Below are 24,230 nucleotides of genomic sequence, written 5' to 3'. Positions count from 1 at the left end.
AGGAGTTCAGTTCATTCCATCATTTATGGAGAGAGCGTGGTACGGTGAGTGTTTCGGGTTTACTGCCAGCAATTGATTCTAAGTGCAAGGTGGATTTATCTTTTTGCCAATAGTTGGTTGCCCAAGTAGTTCCAGTCAGATTGAATCCCTTGTGTATACGATGATTTATTACATTAACTGATCTCCATTGCTCTGCCCACAGTAAGGCAAAGAATATGCCATTGTTAGGAGAGAATCATGAATTCATGTAATGCACAATGTAGTATTCTGCTTCTATTTGTAATCTCGCCTGTCCCTCTAAGATATAAATTTGCATATGCATGCCTTGCTGTCAACTGCCCAAGTAAACTTGGCACATTATTACACCCTCTCCCCCTTTGCCCAGTAGACATGCTGCAGCGCCATCACTGTCAGGGAGGGTGTAATTACACTGATAAGTTTACATAGGCAGTTTCTATCATCAATGTGGACATAATTTCTTTTTTAAATTTGTTCTTGGAATGTGGGAAACCCTGGCAAGGCAGCATTTCTTGCCCATTGCTTGTTGCCCTGAGTTTATTGAGTCAATCACAGGGCTAGAATTTGCTGTCAAAATAACAGCAAGGCTAATGGCGCTCGTTGTTTAATCATAATCATCAACTTTATTGTCATTGTTAGTGCACAAGTGCAGTACAACGAAATGTAGGCTTGCGGCTCCCGAGAGTGTACATTTAGATTAAGACATTTAAACATTCAACATACATTTGGCTTGTAATACATTAACATAAACATAACCATAATAAAGTGCATTGGCAGATGTGCAGGCTTTAGAGTTTATTTGTGGAGTTCAGTAGGATGACAGCCCTGGGAAAGAAGCTGTTCCTAAATCTGGTCGTACGGGTGCGAATGCATCTGTAGCGTCTCCCAGATGGCAGGAGGGCGAACAGACTGTGGCTGGGGTGGATAGGGTCTTTGATGATGGACCGTGACCTCCGTAAACAGCTTTTCTGGTATATGTGCTCTATGGTCAGTAGCCGGGTGCCGGTAATGCGTTGGGCAGTTTTGACTACCCACTGCAGGGCTTTCCGGTCATAGTAGCTACAGCTGCCATACCATACTGTGATACAGTTTGTCAGGATGCTCTCTATTGTGCAGCGGTAAAAGTTAGAGAGGATCAGGGGTGACAGGTTACATCCCTTCAGCCTCCTTAGGAAATATAGGCGCTGCTGGGCCTTCTTCACCAGAGAGGAGGTATTGAGGGACCAGGAGAGGTCTTCCGTGGTGGACTCCGAGGAACTTAAAGCTGTCCACCCTTTCCACCACAGCCCCATTGATGTGGATGGGGGTGTGACTTCCGCCTTTAGACTTCCTGAAGTCCACAATGATTTCTTTGGTTTTCTTGATGTTAAGGGCCAGGTTGTTATCGGCGCACCACTTCACGAGATGTTGGACCTCCTCCCTATAGGCTGACTCATCGTTGTTGGTGATCTGGCCTACTACCGTGGTATCATCTGCAAACTTGATGATATAGGTAAATGGTGCAGCAACTTCAGGCGAGGAGCAGATGCGCTGTTAAATGTGAATGTCCAAAAGTTGCTGTCCGAGTTGCCATTACCTTCACAAAAACTGCATCTGGCCCTTAGCCATCTTCTTTGTTTTAGGAACTTGCTGTATTTGCCCATTAATTAATTGCCCGTTAAACTCGCCACAAAGTTCAGTCTTGTCATTACAAAAGTAAGTACCCTTTTAATGACGTGATTAGTGTTAATGACTAACAATCAACCTCTCTGGCACCGAAAATTAACTCTTGAAGGTCTGAAGTTTCATTCCGTCAAATTTTGAATTTTTCGGGGCGATTTGTAAAGTTTTTTTTTTTCTTTTCCTTTCTCTGTTTTCTCTCATACCTGATTGGACATTGAATTTACTCCTTTAATTCACCCTCCTTCTCATTCTTCCTGTATTTATTTCTCAATCCTTAAATCTGATTGGTTAAGGAGGTACCCTGTTGCTTGTCCTGTTCACTCAGGTCCCAGATGCCCCATTTCCCTCGCTGTGCTGTTATATCACACTTTCAGCAACCTAGTGGGCAAAAATGTTTTAAGCTGAAAGTTGCAGGAGCAAGTAGATGCCCTGCTACAGCAAAATCTGGCCTAAAATGTGAGACTGGGGTCACATATAGACCAGACTGGGTAGAAATGTCCCTGAAAGTCATTAGTGGACCAGTTGTGTTTCTACAACAATTATTTCCTGGTGGTCATTGTAGTCACTTCTGTCGGCCCACAAATGACCAGATTTATTAAATTTAATTTCACAATTTGCCCATGGTGGGATTTGAATTTACAACCTCTGTTGCTTGTCCAGTACCATAAGCACGAGGCTACTGTATCATTTATAATGGAAATGTATAAAATATTGACTATGCTTTAAACTGGGGACTGAATTGCATCAGTGCAGCCTGGTCCAATTATCCTCGGCCTCTAACCCCACTTCACCTGAGGTCTCCAACTGGTCTTGACTTCTCCTCCTGTGCAACTGGGAGATTGACATGCAGAAGTAAAAAATTAAAAGGGAGGTTTTGCCAAGTGGGAGCAACAGTTTTGGTTCTTGTAGTTGATGGAGGAGTGAGGCTGTCTGGAAATAACATGGAGGTAGTGAAATGCCTTTGCTACATTTGGCATTTCCAAACCATAACTGATAGCTCAAGATCCTTTTTCTGACACTTTTTTTGGTTTGTGATAAATGATCCTGATTGGGTGGTGATGGGACTGTTTACACCCTTTCCTTACCCAGATGGTTTGTGCCAATTCTACACTGATGCTACTCCAGTTGAATGGTGGTGGTAACACACATACACAGCAATAGAATTGGTCAACTATGACCTGGTTGTTGCTGTGATGGGGTGCAATCCTAGATCAGAAAATCCATGCTCACCTCCATCACCATTGACATTGAGCCTGCAGCTTACAAGAGCACAAAGAAATTCTGACTCTTCCCAGAACACATACCTTACCATTTAAAGGGCTCTCGACAGTGCTATAGAGAGGTTTTCTATGAATACTTTTACAATTTATATATATATATTGTATCCCGGTGGTACTTCCTTCTTCTCACCTGGAGGCTAGAACGATTTAGGTCACGGGCTTCTGCAAACCACCACAATAAGACTTGATGATTGGCCAATCAACAGAACTGGTTCTTTTGCACAACACTGTCTCTACTGACCTTAGCTGAGAATTGGCAACACATGCCCAACGAGTACAGGTGAGTCTGAAAGACAATGGTTGCTGAGATTCAAACTTGTAACCACCTTCTTGTTGGGTGTCCAGCCCTTGATCACCATGGCTACCAGACCGCTTCATGGTTTAAAAGCGATTTTATTTTTATTTGACTTTTGTTTCAAAGGATAGAACTTGACGAGAGCTGACTGTACATGTATCAGTTGACCCGAACTCTGCTGACTCTGCTAATGATCCACTGTCGTCGTTCAGTTAGTTGGAAGTAATCCAACATAAGCATCTGCAGAAATTACTGTTTGCTGCCGGGAGACTATGGCAGGACTGCGGCAGTCAGCAGTAATGAAACTGACTGTGTTGAAAAGATGATCTGGTAAATGGAAAAACTAGACTAGCTTCAGAAAAACAATAACATGCTCTGAGAACCCATCGCAACTTTTAAATTGGAAATGTTTTTGGAGTACAAGCACGTGTGGCCGCATTCTGCAAACCTTTACATCAACTCCAAATTGGCTTTACAAAGTTCACGGGTGGTATAGTGGACCCATTCCCCTCCCTCTCTCCGAGAACTTTGTAAACCTGGCTTAGCATTGCATTAGAGTGTTGCTGCCTGTTATTAAATCCAGCAGAACTCCCTTGAGGCTGTCTCCCTCAGAGAGTGTCTCATTGCTGGGTTCTGGTGTCAGGCCGGGACCTGACTCGAGTTCCACAGCAACTTCAGCATCACCACCGAGCAGAAACCACATCGCAGCAACAATACAAATGCAACTTTAGATTTCAAAGTGTTGACTCTCTTCTAAGCTGTAACTACTAGATTTCAGGACCATATTAGTTTATTTGGCAAGTAATTACTGCTTTGACTCTGATAATGGAGGTCTTCCTGAATGAGACCATATTGAAATGATGATGGAAGTTTTTATTTACACTAGATTTTTTAAATAATTTTTCCAGGTGGGCGGCACTAAAACTGGAGTAGTAAAGTATGTAGGCGAGACGGATTTTGCAAAGGGCGAGTGGTGTGGAGTTGAGCTGGATGAACCACTGGGCAAGAATGATGGCGCTGTTGCTGGTACAAGGTAATGGACCTTCTCATTCACCTCAACACGCACAGTGCGTTCCGCCCCCCCCCCCCCAAAAAAAAATGCTCATAGAAATGTTACATGCAAAGAGATTAATGCATGTAAACTGACCATTGGAATATCTATTCTATGCAACACTCTGTCATACAGTCCAGTTTTATCTTGGAAAAGACTCATTCTTGTGTTTATCTGGAAAACAGGCTAATCTTGCAAATAAGCCAAGATTTCTCCAACGCAATCTTAAAGTTGGACTGCAGCAGCCAACTCAAGTTGAGCATAACTAAAAAACAAAAATCATGCCTGCTCTGAGAATGACTCATTCATTTCCTGCTCGGAACTCGCTGGTGCCCTAGGACAATAGCAAGAGCTTTTTTCCCAGTCTACCTTTACCTGCGCAGGTTGCCATTCACGGGGACGACCTCACCAGAGCCGTATCCTGAAAATTCATCAAGTTGCCCCATTTGTGACCCTTCATTTCAGGCGATCTCACCTTTTTGTCTTAAATATCCCATTTGGAAACCTTATGAAGTCCATGCACTGCTGCGAGTTGTACGCTTCTTCCAGTGGGGGTTTCATATCAGTTCGAATGCAGGTGGGGAAATTCTGCCCACTTGCTGCGTTTAACAGTTGGTCCTGATCTTTTTGTTTCTCACAGATACTTCCAATGCCCACCCAAGTTTGGTCTGTTTGCTCCCATTCACAAGGTGATGCGGATTGGCTTCCCCTCCACTACTCCAGCCAAGACCAAGAAGAGTAAAAGGATGGCCATGGGGGTCTCGGCCTTGACGCAGAGTCCTAGCAGCTCCTCTATAAGTTCTGTTAGCTCTGTGGCATCTTCTGTCGGAGGTAGACCAAGCCGGACGGGACTGGTAAGAACCTGCTTGCATCCATTGTCTCCAAATTTGGAGCAATTAAGTCTCCTTATTTTTAGTGAACCCTGGAAGTGCTTAGTATCACATTGATGCCAGTGCCAGTGTTCTATTAACAATGTTAAAGCACTCAATTGAATATATTAAGCTGACAAATGTAAAACTAGCACTGATTTTCTTGCTCCCCATCATCACACCCTCCTTTGGACAGGGGAGACAAACTGTGCATTTATATAGAGCAGCACTCTTATCAAATCCCCGAGAAACGTCCTGGAGCAATCCCCGTGCAATGAATTACAATGGCTTTTGCTGCAATCGGGGCAGCTATTTTGCAAGAAATGTCAATGAAATGGATGACCAGTTAATCTGGAGTTTTTTTTGGTGTTGAGGGAGGAATGTTGGCCAGAGCTCGCCACCCTTCAGATGGATCTTCAAGATCTCCTAACGCTGTTTGAACAGGCAGATTTGGTTTGATGTATCTCCAGCAACAAGCGCTTCCTCAATACTGCACTGAAGCCTCGGCCTAGTTTATGTGCTCGGGTTCTGGAGGGAAGTTCGAGTGCACAGTCCTGACTCAGGTGACAATCCTATCAACTGAGCCAAGCTGACTCTTTTTCATTCTTTCAATCCTCCTCTCCCCTCCCCATTACAAACCTACTTGACTTCTCGCCAGATTTTGGGTCATCAAATGTTGACCCACATTCCACAGTTACTCGATGTTACTAATCTACCAGCCCTAATGTACATCAACAAACTGATATTTATCCTCTCTCTCTCTCTCTCAGCTGACCGAGACGTCCTCTCGCTACGCCCGGAAGATCTCTGGCACGACAGCCTTGCAGGAAGCTCTAAAGGAGAAACAGCAGCACATCGAGCAGCTACTGGCAGAACGGGACTTGGAGCGAGCCGAGGTTGCCAAGGCAACCAGCCACATCTGTGAAGTGGAGAAAGAGCTGGCTATGCTGAAGGCCACACACGCACAGGTACAAAATCTGGCAAAGGTGCAACAATAGGACGTAACTCTTCAAGACTAACAAATAATTTATGACATGAGCTTAGGTGTTCATTCGGTGACACTGACTGTGTCACTGGGGCAGAAGAAAAAGGTGGAACAACCATGCAGTCATTGTGTTGTCATCAGTTTCAATTAGCGCAATATTTTTGCAAAGTAACAATGCATTTCAAGTAAAATTCACTTTTGTAAATTGGATTTTGCAAAACAATTAACATTAAAGGCAATGGGGTTGAATTTCTAATTAATTTTATTGGTAATGAACATAGATTCCTATGAAATTTATTTTTTCTGCTATTTTAATGAAGGTGTTAATCCCTTTTTTAAATTGGTTGCCATCAACAGTGCAATTATTTTGTACAGTTTAATTTAACTAAATAATTCTTCACTATTTATTGCACAGTTCTATACAAGTCCTTTTGGGCACTGAATCAAATTTTTTCAGTCATAGTTGGAAGCTATTTTTACATTCAAAGCAGTTTTGCTTACAATTGTTTGAGGTTTTTAACTGAGATTGTACCAGCTATAATGACACTTCATTGATTTGTTAAAGTTCACTTTTACCGACTTGTATTTATACGAGTGGATCTCCTGTGGAGTTGCTCACTGGGTAGTGTGGGGCCTACTCTGTTGTGATGTTTAGCTTGTAATCTGGACTGTCCCTTTTAAGGTCATTGTTGGATCCGTGGTTCAGTGGATATGCTGTTATTAAATAATCACACGGATGCTGTACATTAACAATAAGCAGGTCTTTACTGGAGGAGGGTAGTCTCAAGACTGGGGGTACAGAGGCATGCGCAAAGCTTATATACAGGTGTGGTCACTGCCGGTACTACAGTATACAGGAGCTGTAAAAGTAGTTCTCTCTTAAAGGTACATACACTACAATTCCTCCCCTTTTAGATTAGTAGTACCCCTAATATTCAAATAACAATTAACATTTCAACATGTACATTAAACAACAAAAGTCCATTTATAGATTCAGTCTTTGGGGCGGCTTCCTGACCCTTTCGGGATAGCGCCTTTCCGGAGGTTCTTGTTCTTGGTGCAGAGGCGATTCTGACCCCTTTTCATCGGGTAGTTCATCGGGTTCCACTGCTACTGGTTCGGAGGTAGATGCTACCGGTATGTCGGGTTCATCCCCAGGTACGCGAGACATGGGGTTGACTCGTTCCTGTGACGCTAAGATCTGATCGACGTGGCGTCTCACAATGTTCTCCCCGACATCCACTGTGTACATTAATGGCTCCTGCCTTGTACATATCGTTCCGGGTTGCCATTTCTCTGTTCGGTAGTCATGGGCCAAGACTGGTTGCCCTACATTGAAGCTCCTTGTTGGCTTCTCATTGATGTGCTGGAATTGTTTGTCCTCAACATTTCTTCGCACATTTGGTCTGAGCAAGTCCAGACGAGATCTCAACCTTCGGTTAAAGAACATCATGGCTGGGGTCTGGTTGGTAACTGCATGTGTCGCGTTTCGGTAGGCTAATAAGAAATTGTCCATCTTATGCTGTAGTGGAATTTCATCGTCGCACATGGCCTTTATCGCCTTCTTAAAGGTTTGTATGAACCTCTCAGCCAATCCATTTGTGGCTGGATGATACGGGGCGGATGTGTAATGCCTTACCCCCATTCCTTCTCATAAATTTTTGGAACTCGTCGGACACAAACTGTGGTCCATTATCAGAGCAAATCTGCTCTGGCAAACCATTTCTGGCAAATATGGTCCATAGGACTGCAATCGTTTTCTCTGTAGTGGTTGAAGACATTTTTATCACGTCGGGCCACTTTGAATGAGCATCCACTGCTATTAAGAACATTGAGTCCATGAATGGACCAGCAAAATCAATATGCACCCATTGCCATGGAGAGGAGGGCCACTCCCATGGGTGTAGAGGGGCATGTGGTGGTGCATTTTGGACCCTCTGGCATCCTAAGCAGCTCTTAGTTAGGTCCTCGATTTGTTGATCGATTCCCAGCCACCACACAAGCCCTAGCAAGGCTTTTCATTTTCACTCCCCCCAGATGACCTTCATGAAGCTCATTTAGCACTCTCTCCCTTAACTTTGGTGGAATCACCACTCTGGATCCACACATCACTGTCCCCTGGCATACTGACAGCTGTTCTCTTCTGGATGAGAATGCTGGCAACAGTGAGTCGCCATGAGTTGGCCATCCCCTCACCGTCAAATCATATACCCGAGACAGCGTCGGATCATTGCAGGTCTCCTTCTCTATATCCGCATTCGTTACTGGCAATCGTTCAATTATTGACGAATAAAATATCTCGATAGGGTCCACTGCTGGTGCTTCCTCCACAGTAGGTAGTGGCAGGCACGATAGCCCATCAGCGTTCCCATGCTGTTTCGTGCCTTTATATTCTATTTCATATTGATTCACCCCTAGAAACAGGGACCATCTTTGTAACCGCTGTGCAGTCATCACTGGAACGCCCTTCTTAGGATTAAAGATGGAGACAAGTGGTTGGTGGTCAGTCAGCAAGGTGAACTTCTGCCCATGCAGATAGTGGTTGAATTTTTTTACTCCCCATACTAGGCTGAGGGCCTCCCTGTCAATCTGGGAGTAGTTACGCTCAGCTGAGGTTAGTGACCGAGACGCAAAGGCTACTGGCCTCTCCAACCCGTCAGGGAATTTGTGCGACAGCACCGCTCCAATACCAGGGTGATGCATCACATGCCAAACGAATTGGTAGTGCTGGGTTGAAATTGGCCAACACCTCTTTTGATGTGATCAATTCTTTACACTTCTGGAAAGCTCGTCTACGTTCATCATCCCACTTCCATGGTACCCCTGTTTGCAGTAGGGTGTTCAGTGGGTGTAATACCGTAGACAAATTTGGTAAGAACTTGTGGTAGTAGTTTACCAGCCCGAGGAACGACCTCAGTTGTGACACATTTTCCGGTGCTGGAGCCTTGACTACTGCCTCAATCTTTTCAGGGGACTTATGTAACCCCTCTTCATCGATGACGTGGCCACAATACGAGATCTGTTTCTGGAAAAACTCGCACTTGTGGCGATTAGCTCATAGCCCATATTCCTTTAATCTGGTGAGCACCTTCTCCAAGTTGGCGAGGTGATCACCGTCATTTTCGCCCGTGACCAAGATGTCGTCCAAATAACACTGGGTCCCTGGAATCCCTTGCAGGACCTGATCCATCGCGCTTTGCCAGATAGCCGGAGCTGAGGCTACTCCAAACACCAGCTGGTTGTATTGATAGAGACCTTTGAGTGTTGATCGTAAGGTATTGTTTCGAAGCTTCTTCTACCTCCATTTGCAAGTACGCCTGGGCTAGATCAATTTTGGTGAAGCGTTTACCTCCAGATAGCGAGGCGAAAATATCCTCAATTCGTGGAAGCGGATATTGTACCGTGTGAAGGATTGGGTTCACTGTCACCTTAAAATCCCCACAGATGCGGACCTTCTTTGGTTCCCCAGGCGTATTACTCAACGACCTCTTCATTACAGGAACGATGGGTGTAGCCCACTCGCTCCAGTCCACTTTGGACAGTACTCCTGAACGTTCCAACCCTTCCAGCTCTGCTTCAACAGCTGGTCTGATCGCATAAGGCACTGGTCTGGCCTTCAGAAACTTTGGGCTTGCATTTTCCTCTATTTTAATCGTTGCTGTTATTCCTTTTAGTATTCCTAGTCCCTCCTGGAACACTTCTTGTGCGTCAGTTAGCATTTTTGACAGTCATCCAGGTGTGACGTCATCATCCTTTTTGGCCTCAACCTTCAGTGCCTGTATGGAATGCCAATCTAATTGTATCTTCCGGATCCATTCACGCCCTAGCAGTGGTGGTCCTCCATCTGGCAATACATATATATCCATTTTAGGTATTTCCTGGCCTTTATATGTCACTTTCACCCTTATTTTTCCTTTGGGGTAGACTTTTTGCCCCGTATACTTCTTCAAGACAATCTCTGTAGCTTTCAAGGGTATGTGTGAAAATAGCCGCTTGTAGTCTCTTTGATTTATGACTGTTAGCGCTGACCCTGTGTCCAATTCCATTTTCACTTGGACTCCGTCTATCTTGAGTGTAACCCAGATAGTCTGGTGATCTTCCATTTCGGTTACCTTTATGTAGTTTCAGACAACCCAGCTCCTTGCTTCCGGAGTCTGTGTCACTTTTCTGTTCGTCTGAACCACTGTCCATCACCTGGTGTACCTTTTTGTACTTCTCCTGTGGAGATTTCTTACTGTTGGTTTTCTTCCCAGACCTGCAGACTCTTGCTATGTGTCCTGCTTTCCCACACTATCTGCACACTTGGGCCTTGAACCAACAATCTTTCTGGTCATGTGTTGTTCTGCCGCAGCAATAGCACTTCCCTGTTCCATAGGACATTTCATTGGTGCCATATTCTTGCAGTCTCCGTTGTATCTCTGCAGCGCCCCTTGCGGCTGCTTCGTGTGATACTGCCATACTGAAAGCTTTGTCCAGTGTAAGGTCCTTTTCTGATAGAAGCCGTTTCTGGGTTCCTTCACTTTGTAGCCCACACACAAACTTGTCCCTTAACGTATCTGCTAGTCCCGCTCCAAACTGGCAGTGTTTCGATAGCTTGCGCAGTTCCGTTAGGTACTCAGCATTGCTTTCGTCTTTGTGTTGGTTCCTTTTATGGAACTTAAATCGTTCTGCTATCAGCAGCAGTGTGGGGTTTAAGTGGTCCTGTAGGATTTCTACTATGCTTTCAAAATTCTTGTTTACCGGCTTCTCTGGGGTTATTAGATTTCGCAGTAACCTATAAGTTTTTGCACCCATGGAATTTAACAGAACCAGTGCTTTATTAGCATCTGGCACTTCATTCGCCCTGCAATACACCTCAATACGTTCCACATATGTCGCCCAATCTTCGACTTCATTGTCGAACGTAGAGATACTGCCACTCTTCGGCATCCTTGGGTGTGAGTTAACTGTCAAAAATGGTGCCTCCCGCGCTTCCCCTTCTTCTCCGCTGGCACAAAATGGCGTCTCCCGCACTTTCCTTCCTTCCCGCGCTCGCCCTTCTTCTCCGCTGCGGCTTCTAAAAATGGCGTTTCCCGCGCTCTCCTTTCTTCGCCCCGCGGACCCTGTTCAGCCCGTGAGCCCTGGCTGTGCTCTGCGTGTTCTTTTTATATTTTTCGACGCCGCTCAGTCTAGAACCCGGCTGTTTCTCTACCCTCTCTCCGGTTTGTTTTCTTTTTCTCGACGCCGCTCGGTGTTCAACCCCCGGCTGCGCCCTGCGCTCTTCACCCTCTGTCTTACCCCGTCGACGCTGCTCGGCTTTCTCTCCGCCGTCGGTCGGCTCCAGCCGCCGCTGCGCTGGACCTGTCGTCGGTCTCTTGCTGCTCGTCGTGGCTGGGGAACCAAGCTCGGCTCTCCACAGCCTCCCCTGCGAAGTTCAATCTCTGCCTGACTGCTGGGCAGTTGCTCGTGGTCGACGCCCGTGTTCCTGGCCTCGACTTTTTTTTTTATGTTGCAGCTAGATTCGAATCGACACTCGTCGCCACTGTTGGATCCGTGGTTCAGTGGATATGCTGTTATTAAATAATCACACGGATGCTGTACATTAACAATAAACAGGTCTTTACTGGAGGAGGGTAGTCTCAAGACTGGGGGTACAGAGGCATGCGCAAAGCTTATATACAGGTGTGGTCACTGCCGGTACTACAGTATACAGGAGCTGTAAAAGTAGTTCTGACTTAAAGGCACATACACTACAGTCATTGCTGAGGTATTGCCTTTGTGGAAATGGTCTGAATCGGCACATCCAGGTAATTGAGCTCATGAGTTTACAAGGAGCTGCAATCACAGGGTAACTGTAACTGCTCTCTGATTTGCTGCTCCAGATCAGTGTGAAATGACTGGAGCATAGTGGTTGTGTTACTCCAGAGGCCTGGACCAATGATCTGGAGACGTGAGTTCAAATCCCAGTGTACATCAACTAAATTCAGTTAATTAAATAAATCTGGAATAAAAAGCCATGAAACGGATTGTCGTAATTAGGGAATTTAGGGAAGGAAATCTGTCTTCCTATATGTGACTCCAGACCTTAACTCTTAACTTTTGACTGCCCTCTGAAATGGCCTAGCAAGCCAGTCAGTTGTACAAGAAAGTGGCTCACCACCACTTAGAGATGGGCAATAAATGCTGGCCTTGCCAACGACACCCACATCCCATGAGCGAATTTAAAAAATAAAATAAAAAATTTTTTTACACGTCTAACGAAGTGTGGCACTTTAAAGGACAATGTCTGGAGTATGATAAACTGTACCAGACACAAGATTTCTATATATAACAGATTAAATTCCCATCCCCCTGTTTTATCAGCTAGATTGTCTGTCATTTAACAGGCAATTAAGTAAATTGGTTGTTTAACTGAACAAAGTACCAGACATCCGTTGTTTGGTTGTACTGTACACATTCGATTAGGTTCAGTGTCGGAGGTCTCTCCCAAAGGTGGACTCGCGTTTACTGGTCAATATCTAGACCTACAATAGCATGATCCATGGTCCGTTGCGATGAAACCCCTTGTGTGTACTGGACACCTCTTTCGGTGAAAATCCAATCGCTAAAAGCCATTCAGATAAGAAGTGACTTGATTTTTTTTTCTTGTAGTACGCGACAGAGGCTGAGACGAATCTTCAGCTAGTGCGATCCCTGCTGAACAACACTGAGAAACAAAAACTGGAACTGCTAAACACACTAGAAGAGGAGAAAAGGTAACCGGAGGTGTTCAATCCGGGGGAAGGGGGAGCTAGTAAATCCGGGGGCGGGGGAAGGAGGGGAGGTGGTATATCTAGGGAGAGGAGAAGGTAAAGGGGAGCTAGTAAGTCCCGGAAGTGGGAATGAGGCAGTTAGCAGCAGGAAAGGGGAAGATTGGAAATTTTGAAATAAAGCAATACATTGTAAAGCCAGAAAACCTGTTGAGGTCCCTGTAGTGGAAACTAATCACTGCCTTTAAAGGGGTCGGTATGTATGTGCATACATGTCCAAAGTACTGAGGAGAACAACAGGTAACAGACTGGAGTTCCAGCCCTAAAAGCTGGATTTGAATTAAATCCAAATTGTTGGATAACCCTCCTCCTCCTCCTTAATTTGAGCAGCTTGAAACCAGCTTCTACTGGCCACGGGTCCACAGCACAAATCTGTGTACTTGGACACTCAATGAGCAATCTCTCTGAGGGACTGGTGTGGTAAATGGAAATGTCATTCTGATGCAGTTGTGGTTGCTTGTCTGAAGTTGGGGCGAAGGACAGAGTAGAAGGGGATTTGCTCCACATCTAAGCTGTGCTATACATGGCCAGTGCTAAACCCAACCAGGTAATGCAAAACTGGAAAGGATTTCCAATCCTTCACGTCACTAAGCATAAAAAATCACCATAGAAATTACTAGAAACTCATGTTGCTTTGATGCTGTTTTAACAACATACCTAGTTTTGCCATTTTACCGGGGTGTCTCCCATCAACGACTTGCATTTATACAGTGGGTTTATACAGTATCTTTGCTATAATAGAGCAACCAAACTTCAGAGGGGAAAAGGATGCCATGGAGTAAAGTGTTAGTTAGAGATGAACAAAAACATGCAGTAAGAGATGGGTTATGGGAGGCTTTAAAAGGTGGGAAGAGAGTTTTAGCAAGGTCGTGGGGCTGAGGGAGTTAGAGAGTCTGGCTGAGATGGATGAAAGCTCTGCAGCTGATGGGATATCAGAGGGAGGACGCCTGCACAAAAGGTCAGAATTGGGAAAAACCATGGTGCAGGAGCTGGGACATGGGTCTGGAGCGAGTTAGAGGAGGGTAAGACTGAGGAGGAGTTTTTAGGAACAGGAGTAGGTCATTCAGCTCCTCAAACCTGTTCCACCATTCAATTAGATCATGGTTGATCTGTACCTCAACTCCATTTACCCACCTTAACTCCATATCCCTTGATGCCATTACCCAGAAAAACACTCTCGATCTGTCTTGAAAATTTCAATTGATTCTTGGCATCCACAGCCTTTTGCAACTAAGATCCATGAATTTATCTCTTGGTTTTTGCAGAAAAGACTGTTATTTGTTAACTCTGACTCTAGCAAGTCACACCAATATGTTTGGATTTGTGACACTACATTGTGTATAATATCTCTGAAAGCTTAACTTTAATTTCACTCCTTCACTTTTATGGTTTAACAGGAAAATTGAAGATCTCCAGTTCAGAGTAGAAGAAGAATCAATTACCAAAGGAGATTTGGAGGTAAAAGTGTTGAACACAGATTATGCGATCGGTATCTCGGTAGATGAAATGCATTGGGCCCTTCGTCAATAAACCCGAGCTGGAATACAATTCTTGACCTGCATTCCCTTTCTTGTATTTCCTTAAATTGTGTTTCCCCAGTTTTAATGGCACCATTGCGGGGGTGGCCTGGCAGGGGTGCATCCACCCAGGGAGTTGATGACATTTTGTGGGTGCATTCTGCTCTCCCATCCAAGGGAGACACCACACGTTTGGCCACCCGGACTTGTAGGAAAGGGGAAACTTGCAAACAAAATAGAACATTTTTTTTACCCGAAGGTTAAGGGTTTCTCTTTGAAGGGGTTCGTAGATGTGCTCCTTCAATGCCAAACAGTTTGGGGGAAAATATGCCAGTGAACTGTAAATGGGCAATTGTTGAGCAAGGTATCAATCACCATGGAACCCCTCAGTGCCTGAACGAAGTAAATCAAAAATACCATAACTGGAAAAACTGCTGAAATAGTCCCAATGTTCATTTAATCCCTTTTCTCTCACTTCATACCGATCAGTTTTATTCGTGGTAATGAGATGGACCTGAAAACAGACTTCTACATAGGCTTTGTCTTTAACTTTAACTTTCTTTGAGAGGGAGCGATCATTCCAGTTTTTCACTCCAAAAAGGGAGGTAGTCAACTCTTCCATTGAGGGTGGAATTATAACTCGACTGTTTTCCTGTGGCGGGGTGGCTTGGAAAGAATAAGGACGGGTTAATTGGATGTATTTTACTTTTTGGAATGTGATCTTGCTCATCCTGCTCCCATGATGTTTACAGCTGTGAACTTGTGTCGATCTAGTGTTTTGCTTCCTGTATGTAATATACTTCAGTTCTTTTGTCTAATAGATGTATAAAGTTCCTCTTTTTTTTGATTGAAAAAGGAAAAAAAAAAACCAGATCAAGTAGCCAAAGTGTATTATATGAGAGGGCTCCTGTATATAGTCACCTGTTAAATACAATGGGTTCCTGTCAAACTACATTGTTGTAGAGTAATAGGATAAATCCAGTTGGTACCAGCAGTAGCCAGCTGGACTCCGTGTTTGGACCATTTTTGAATGTGTTTCTGTTCCAGACAAGTTTTAATTAATAAACCGAAAGCCAGTTTTGATGTCTGGTAAATCTATTTCCAAGCGGTCAGTGTAGGAGCTGTTGCTGATCACCCAGCTCAAACTAGTTGAATGACTGATCGTGGGATATTCCAGTTTAGTCAGTCCGCAAAGGAAAGGTTTCTCACAGGGCTTGCTTTTATTTTTGAAGTTCATGTTGGTGCTTGTAACACATCCAAGTGGTGAAGTGAAATGAAAGGCATCTACACGTGCCTTTAAGTCCTTCCATTTCCTTTATTTAAATCACTCTGTAATACAGCTTCTTGGGGCACTTTTATGTCCAGGCTGCACATTTTAGCCAATCAGATGAAAAAGGATGATTATTTGCATTGTAGACCAGCACAGGGTTTATTTGGCACTCTGCTTGGGCAAAGCTCTTGTCTTATCCAAGGTGAGGTTCCTTTCTGCTACTCTAATATAGCTGAATAGTGTGGTAACTGCACCCAAAAAGCCAGGGCCTGACACTCACTGTCTTGGGTACTCATTACGCCAGCTGTAAATAACCCACCAATTGTCCCGATCCCAATTTTTGATGAATCTAATCCCTCTGTCATGCCCAAGCGTGTGATAGCAATGCCTTTGCCCTGCCCCATAACACTAGCTGCTTTGGATCCAGCGGTGCTGAGGCAATGTCCCATCACGGCAAAAAATATAGAAAATCCGGCCCCAAAACACACACCCTACTGGAAAGCGAGGCTCTGGAGCTGAACGTGAGCTGGTTTGATCCAGAAATAATTACAAATGAAAAGCAGATCCAGACTAATTACAGGTGGTCAGTATTTCACCAGCAGGGATTGTGCCACCAAATCGTGGCAGTAAAAGTCAGTGTATGTGCTGCACCAGTGTGTAAATCCTTTCACACTAGGCATTTTGGTAATGTGCAAGCAATGAGCATTGACTGTGGATTATCTGTTCATGAGCGATGGAATATTCATGGTAATGTTTTTTTATCCTTCCATAAAAAGATAATCACTTTGATTATACAGGTGTGCAATTCTGCTCCCTAGTTCTTCCCACTTCAGTTATATTCTGATAATGCAGTGAGTTGCACGCAAAGCAAAGCTTTGTTTTACGCCCATAGCCCTTAAAGTCTGAAGTGCGCAGGAATCGGGTGCAATCCGGACTTCAATTTGGGCTCCTTTTTAAGAGTGCTTCCGTTTGCTTTTGTTATGTCTGCAACAGAGGCAAGCAGGAGGAGTGCCGTCCTTTGAGCATTCTTTCTCAATATAATGATGTGGTTCCGCGATGCGCTGTATCGCGGCTCCATGTTTCACTGTAGCCACGGCACGCAGGGTCACGCTGATGATCTCCAGTATCGCCGAGTTCCCAATCTCGGTCTGTGCTGCTGTGGGGAACTACAGAGTGCAAGTCCAGTGATTTTCCCCTCCGAAGGGTGGGAAGAACGAAAAAGATGAAATTTTATGAGCGGCCCTCACGTGTGTGACTAACTTGAAGACTTGTATGTTTATCTTTAGACCTGTTCCCCACACACACCATGTCATACTCTTTCGGAATTGCTCTGACTGGCTGATGCATTTTATGGAAAATCAGCAGATGTTATTCAGGAGAAGCCTCGTCCTTCAGTTCGAGAGTTTTGATTTTGTAACCTTTTTCCCTCCCTCCCCATTGATCTTATTGTGCTGCGCTGTTACAGTCTGTTTCTTTCTCTCTCTCTATCTCTTTCCTTTTCATCTTCTTCCTTCGGGAGTAACAGACTCAGACAAAGTTGGAGCATGCCCGTATTCGGGAGCTCGAACACAGCCTGCTGTTTGAAAGGACCCAAGCTGGGAAACTCCAAAAGGAGTTCGAAGACACTCGGGTAAAAGCAGTTCATGTGCCCCCTGCCCTGCCTACCCCTCAGTCGCTGTTGTAGCTTGCCTGAGAACGGCTTGGCATCACAAAAGCTTCATGTTATTTTCAAGCATAATTGGGTTTGTTTTCTGTCTTGCGCTTTGTGTTGGAAGAGAGATGGTGAGATTTGTTTTCTTTTCACTTCTGCGTTTGAAAGCCTTTTTCTATTTCTGCTTGGCGTTGGTCTGCATAAACATTGCTTGGCACATCCTCTCTTTTTTTTGCTAAGTCTGTAGCAGGAAGCTGAGCTTTCTGACGAACCTGTGGAGGCTCGGCTCCCTGACGCACCCTCTAGCTCTGTCAGTGGCATTGGCTGCATGCGAAGCAACAGGATAGATGGTTTAGATCAAATTACTTAAAGTGCTGGTCAGCTGGTAACAGACTTGAATCATAAGACTTGTATCAGATTAAAATAAAATATACATCTTCAACGGTTGGTCTTAATGAAGAATTCATGTTAACGGGATGGCACTTTGGGCTCATTGTCCAGCGTCCTCTGAACTTTGGGGTTAACCTCAATGTTAACTGCAATTACATTCCTGTCTAGACAGTCCTATCAGAGGTAGGTTGCCAACCTGCCCTCTCTGGTGTGGCATTTTGTTATTCATTCTTGGGATTTGGGCATTGCTGGCAATTCATTTATTGCCCAACCCTAGTTGCCTTTGAGAAGGTGGTGGTGAGCCGCCTCTTGAACCGCTGCAGTCCATGCGGTGAAGGTATTCCCACAGTGCTGTTAGGGAGGGAGTTCCAGGATTTTGGAACCGCGATATATTTCCAAGTCAGGACGGTGTGACTTGGAGGTGGTGGTGTTCCTATGCAGTTGCTGCCCTTGTCCTTCTAGGTGGTGGAGGTCGCGGGTTTGGAAGGTGCTGTTGCATGTTGTGCAGGAGCACTGGGAGGGCCATTACAATATACACGGGGGAGGGGCATTGCGACGGGCACAGGGGAGGATCGTCGTGATGAGCACGGAGTGGGAGCTAAAAATGAGCAGAAAAGAACAAAGGTGGAGGATATAAACTATAGAAACAGTAAAATTGGCTGGGCTGGTGTGGCATGCTTGTGCGCAGGCTCTAAGATGCACAAGGCCCAGGAAGAGCAATAGGTATTTTGGGGCTGGAGGAGTGGACTTGCATTAGGTGGGTGGAGTAGAAAGACAGGTAAAGCAAAAGCATCCACCTTTTCCTCCTGTGTACAATGGAGGCTCGGGGGGCCATGCATAAAAGTTAAAACTCATGGTCTCGTTAATTTGCATATATCTCTAGTTGCTGGCTGACTGATCATCATCTTCTAGCATTAATGCACCAATGAGGCAAGCGCACTAAGAACAGACTTTTCTAAACCTCCATGCCCAAGAGATTCAAACAAAACATAAGCAAATAAGAAATCGAATGTAAATAGAACTGAGCTGCCTAGGCACTTTGCTTTGGAACATCAGGGGTCGTGGGTTGGATTGCCAGGGTCCGGGCCCACATGACTATAATTTGGACACCCCAGAGTTAGAGCAATAACTGAGGCTACACAGTGGGGACATCCTGACTTTCGAGAGGGCACAGTGAAGGAAACTAAACTGAAAATAGGGATTACCGGGAAAAAACAAAGAAAGGCAGTTCAGAGTTGTTGAATTTAAAGATTCTAAATGGTATCAATAAACGGAGGGATTGGGATTATCCCAGTGTGTGGTATTTCTTGCGGTGTTGGCAAGGTTCCCAGCTGCCAGCGTGAACTCAGACAATTAATCCCCCTGATGTATTATATTTACACTAAAAATGGCTTTGAATACAATGAACTATTATGCCTGAACCTCCTAATCTACCTTAAAAAATATCTCCAGCAATATCCTCCCAGGCAGGCTACCCATCTCTTCGAGTTTCTTGTGCGCTTTTGCTCCCAATCTTTCGTGAACTTGCGGCCTCCCTCGTCAACCTTTTATTGCTGTTGCATGCATTCTGTGACCCCCTGCGCTGTTTACCAGCGGTCAGCGCTTCCATGTAGTGCTGTGCCGCCAGCCTCGCTTGACCTCCATGCTATGGTTCCTGTGTCGTGCTCCCTGCCCACCAAGTGTGAGTGCTGCCCAGTTTACAGGTGGTGCCAGGCCTGATCCTATCTTCGCCTTGGCTGTTGTAGGGCCCGGGTGATGCTATGCAGGTGGTGCTATGCCCCCTGGCCCCATGCCGCCGCCCCTTGGCCCCCAACCTCCAGTTCTCCCAAATGCTGCAAGACTCCTTTCTCCTGTGCGCTGCCATTCCCAGAATACTGCCGAGCACCAGCCTCCCTCTTTAGAGGACCCTGCTTTTCCCCTCCCGAGTACTGCCAGGCCCCAGACAGTCTGATCCATTCCTCAACCATGGCCTGGCACCACAGTCGCTCCTGAGCCATTGCTACTTCCATCCACTCCAATGCCCAGCCCAGAGCTCCGTTCTCTTTCCCAATGCCCTGGTTTCTCTCTCCTGTGAATGTTGTCCAAGCTGCTCTTGACAGGCTGTCTCACCCAACCTCTGACCTGATCAATATTAGTTATCACATAACACAGCTTTGTACTCTGTGCATTGACAAAGGTAAGACATGGAAGTTGACTACATCAGTGGAAGAATATTCGTTACAGATATGGAGAGCCATTGGTGGACATAAGAGACTTGTAGAAAGAACAGTAGAGAAAGAATGAGAGAGAGTTTCAGGCAGACAGAGATTTGGACAACACAGTGAGAAAAGAGAGTGGAACAAAAAAGATTATAAAAAGAAACTAGACCAACAGAGACATTGAATTATATAATTGGCCCAGAAATTCGGGTCGGAAGTTTCCACGGGTGCAAGCCCCCGACCTGCACTTACCTTGCGCGCTGGCCGTTGAGCTGTAGGGCCCCGTGGAATTCCGATCCTGGGCCTGGTCCAGCTGCCGGCGCACAGTGCTTGCGTATCCCAGGGGCGCAGTTAGTTCGATGCGTCCCCTGGGATCACGTGGGCCATGGGGAGCCAATCGGAGCAGGGAATGCTCCATTCATAAGTCTGACAGGATGTGCTGTCAAGACTTCTAAATACTATGGCCCCAAAATAGCACTAAATCTTCAAATAATTTTTTTTTTAAATCACATTTTTTAAATAAACTATAAATTACATGAAATAACTTTTAAAAAATAATTTAAATTTTTGAAAAAAATAATTTTATTTTCTAATGGGGCTAAAAATCAACTTGCCTTGCTTTAAAGTATTTAAAAATAATAAACCTGTGGGGGAAAAAATGTTTTAATTTTAATTAATTCACCACTTACCTTGTGAAAAGCAGGCCTTGCGCCTGCTTTTTATATTTCTAAATTCTGCAGACTTACCTTCCCGGGAAAACCTGTTTTAAAAAAAAAAAAAAGACCTAAGTTCGATGCGCACGCGCAGCCTCCCCCGCGCACGCGTTCGAACTCTGAACCCCTTCGTTCAGAGGAACGGAAGTGCCGGTGTGCAGTGCATGCAGGAAACCGGCACTTCCATCGGGCCTGCGGGTGAGTACCCCGTGCGTACTCACCCGTGGAGACCCGAATTTCTGGGCCAATAATGCAGTGCACTACTGGGTATACGTTCTGTGTGATGCTACAAAATACTCCAACTCCCAGTGAACAGTATGTTAAACATAGCATTAAAAACAGTATACATTATTGGGAAATAATACTCTCAGTATATAATAGAGAGAGAACCACAGTGTGTATAGATAGAATGTACCACTGTTTTATCAAATACATTCGTGAAGGGCTCAAAAACCAAGGGCCACAGATTGAAACCCGAGAACAGTTTTAAAAAAAAAAAAAAAAAAAAAAAAAAAATGCTCTTGCATAACTATAGGATATAATAGTTACCAGAAAAGGCCTTTGGATAATATAAATGAATGTTTGTTTCTAGACAAGGGATTGATGAATACGGTTAGCAGATAGGTAGCTTCAGGACAAAGAGACCAGATAATTGGAGCAAATATCCTTTCACTCACTCGCGGGCTCTCTGCCTCTCGCTCTCGCCGCCCCCCCCCCCCCCCCCCCCCCCGCCGCCCCCCCCCCCCCCCCCCCCCCCCCCACCACACTCTCTCTGTCAATAGGTACCAACAACATGTCATAACTATAATGTTACTGGACAGTGACCTGTAACCTTAGATTGCCCTAGGTTGCTCATTTCCAGTGTGAAACTCCTGATTATGTACGGAGAATGAAGATATCATCTAATGAAGAAACTGGTGGTTTGTGTTGAGCTCAGGGTAATTTCTAGCACTTTTCCATAATTGACCCGAGAGTTCTATGCAACATGAAAAAGATTACGCTTCATATACAGCCCAAATTTTCGAGATATTGTGGCACTACAATGCTGCAGGGGTGCTTTTATTATGCCTGTTGTTCATAACAATTGGCAATAGTCCAGCCAACAAACTGAATCTGAGAGTTCTTAACTGTGCTTCTACTGTATGTAAAAATAAAAGGTATGGAGCAGAGACTTTACAATAGCTCATATATAGAAGCCATAATGTCACACTTGGCCAGTCTACAAACCATTAATAGAAACTATCTGAGCTGCAATGTGTTGGGTATTAACTACATTTTCTTTACTTTCTGGCTCTAGCTCACAACAGTAGCTGAAAAGTCCAGGATCATCCTGCTTGAGGATGAACTAAGTTTGAGGAACAGTGAGATTGAGGAACTGCAGCAGAGATTGAGAAACTCTAACAAGTCAGACACTCCTGAACACAGCCTCAGTCTACAGTCAGAGGCGCTCAAATTGCGAGAACAGTTATTGTCGGTCAACCAGGAGCATCAAACTGAGAGCATCTTGCTGAGGGATAAATATGAGACCAGATTGCAGGAGTATCAGCAAGATATGGAAAAGTTAAAGGCCACCAATGAAAAATACTTGCATGATATCGGTGACCTCCGGCAGAAGCTGCACCAAGCAACTAAGGAAAACATGGAGATGATGGATAACTGGAAGAACAAATTGGATACCTTGGTGTCTGACCACCAGAAATCTCTAGAGGAACTTAAGGTCTCATTGATTGTGGGTACTGATGTTCAGAAAAGCGAGCTAGTGGAGCTAAGAGCCACCATCGAAAGCCTGAAGATGGAGCACCAGCTTGAATGGGAGAACCTTAAAGCCAAGCATGAGATTGAGATGGCACTCCACATAAAGGAAAAAGAGGACTTCAAAGTTAAGCTGCAAGAAGCCAACTATGAACTAGAAGAATGCAATTCAAACTGGCAAAACAAATTGGAGGTTACAACAAGTCAACACCGGCAAGAGCTCCAGATGACCACCGATCAACTCCGAAATACTGAGCTAAGACTTGCTGAGCAGGAGAAACTTCACATTGGGTACAAAGACCAAGCCCAGGCCATCAGCTTCTTAAAGGAGCAGATCTCTTCGGCTGAGAGAAAAATGATGGAGTACGAGGCGCTCCAGAAGTCTGAGATCCAACACGAGCAGGAACTGAAGCACCTTCAGGAGAAGCTGCAAGCACTGGAAGCTCGCCATTCTTCTGAAGTATGAGAATAAATAAATAAATAAATATATCTCTGCTCTCTGTGGTAGGAAATCGTATTCGTCTTGCTGAGCTCTGATTAAAATCAACTCAGAATATATCAAAGAAAAATTAACAGGATTTAATAATATCTGGGCTTAAAAGCATATTAAAATAATAGATGTCTTCAGAAATTGATCTTGATTAAATATTAAACAGACAATGCCGTGGGCTTATTTTTATGTGGCGTCTGTACGTTAAGTTGAAGACCAATGTTACTGTTGAGTTAAAAGTTAAAAGGCAGACAAGAAAAATGTGTTTGCTTACATGAAATGTAATTTAATGGTTCATTAATTCTTCCGAGCACAGTTTTGCATTCTTAGTGCTGGAAATCACAACCAAGTGCTTGGGAGGAGATGGCCAACGAGCTACAGGAGGTTCAAAGAGGCAATTTCTAGGGTCTGCCTATGTCTCGGGAAGTTTATCCAGTGAGTGGCTGAGCCAGGGTTTGACTGTCGCTCTGGGGTGAGTTGGCTGTTTACCAGACAGGGGAAGAAATACTATGGCCCTGTTTTAAGGAGGAGGAAATTGATCAGCACTCCCACTCCTGATCACGGTTCAGCAACCATCTCAAGGCTCAGGTGAATAATGGTCCTGGTTGCGGGGGGGGGGGGATGATATGTCAATGCCCTGGAACGGTACCCCAACAAAGAATCAGCGCCAGGCGGGGAGCTAAGATAATGAATGAGAAAGCAGCTAATTTTGTCTTCAAAGTGGGGGAAAAGCAAACAAATGGGCTCCTAGATGACTGAGTAAACGAGCCTGGGTTCTGGTCTCCACTTCAATTTCTAACTAGCTGCCACTGTAATTCGAAAGAATTTGCGTCGATATAGCACCTTATCTCTTTAGGACATCCCAAAGTGCTTTACAACCCAAGTGCTGTTGTAGTTAGTGAAGGTGCAGCCAATTTGCACATGGGAAGATGCTACAAACAGCAAATGAGGAATTTTATGTCCACCTGACCAGGCAGATGTTACTTTGGATTTGAAAGATATTGGGGCCGACGTTCACTTCTATCGCCAGTCGTTAGTGGGATGGTAACTGCCTCAAAGTGGAGTTGGTAGCCTTCCCACCGACAGACGGGCTACATTTTTACGGTGGCCTAGTAGTGGGCGCCCAAAGTGCTCGGGCGCTGGCTAGCTGCACCTGGATGGCGCTCATCAACCCCATGTTAATGCGGCTGGCTAAAAGATTTTTTACCTTTTTAAACTGCGGCTGTGTCCCTGCTGAACTGGTTTTTCAGCTCTGCAGGGTTCTAGTTAGCCGCTGCTGCTTCACTTGCTGTCCGGTGACT

At 44.9% G+C, this 24,230-nt stretch overlaps 1 protein-coding gene across 1 annotated transcript in view; it reads left to right on the top strand.

The window, feature by feature from the left end:
* Positions 1-24,230, top strand: part of clip2 (CAP-GLY domain containing linker protein 2) — a 194,050-nt gene that overhangs the window by 117,699 nt on the left and 52,121 nt on the right. The window contains exons 4-10 of the mRNA XM_085964309.1: positions 4,164-4,288; positions 4,947-5,160; positions 5,946-6,143; positions 12,791-12,894; positions 14,346-14,406; positions 17,261-17,365; positions 21,985-22,899. Coding sequence (XP_085820435.1) covers positions 4,164-4,288; positions 4,947-5,160; positions 5,946-6,143; positions 12,791-12,894; positions 14,346-14,406; positions 17,261-17,365; positions 21,985-22,899 — 1,722 coding nt within the window. The remainder of the gene's footprint in view (positions 1-4,163; positions 4,289-4,946; positions 5,161-5,945; positions 6,144-12,790; positions 12,895-14,345; positions 14,407-17,260; positions 17,366-21,984; positions 22,900-24,230) is intronic.

Source organism: Somniosus microcephalus, chromosome 22 (genome assembly GCF_052327205.1).
Source record: "Somniosus microcephalus isolate GS21.2 chromosome 22, FLI_Smic_1.0, whole genome shotgun sequence".
Classification (NCBI taxonomy): Eukaryota; Metazoa; Chordata; class Chondrichthyes; order Squaliformes; family Somniosidae; genus Somniosus; species Somniosus microcephalus.
Note: the sequence above shows the minus strand (reverse complement) of the source record. Positions and strands in the feature narration are given on the sequence as shown.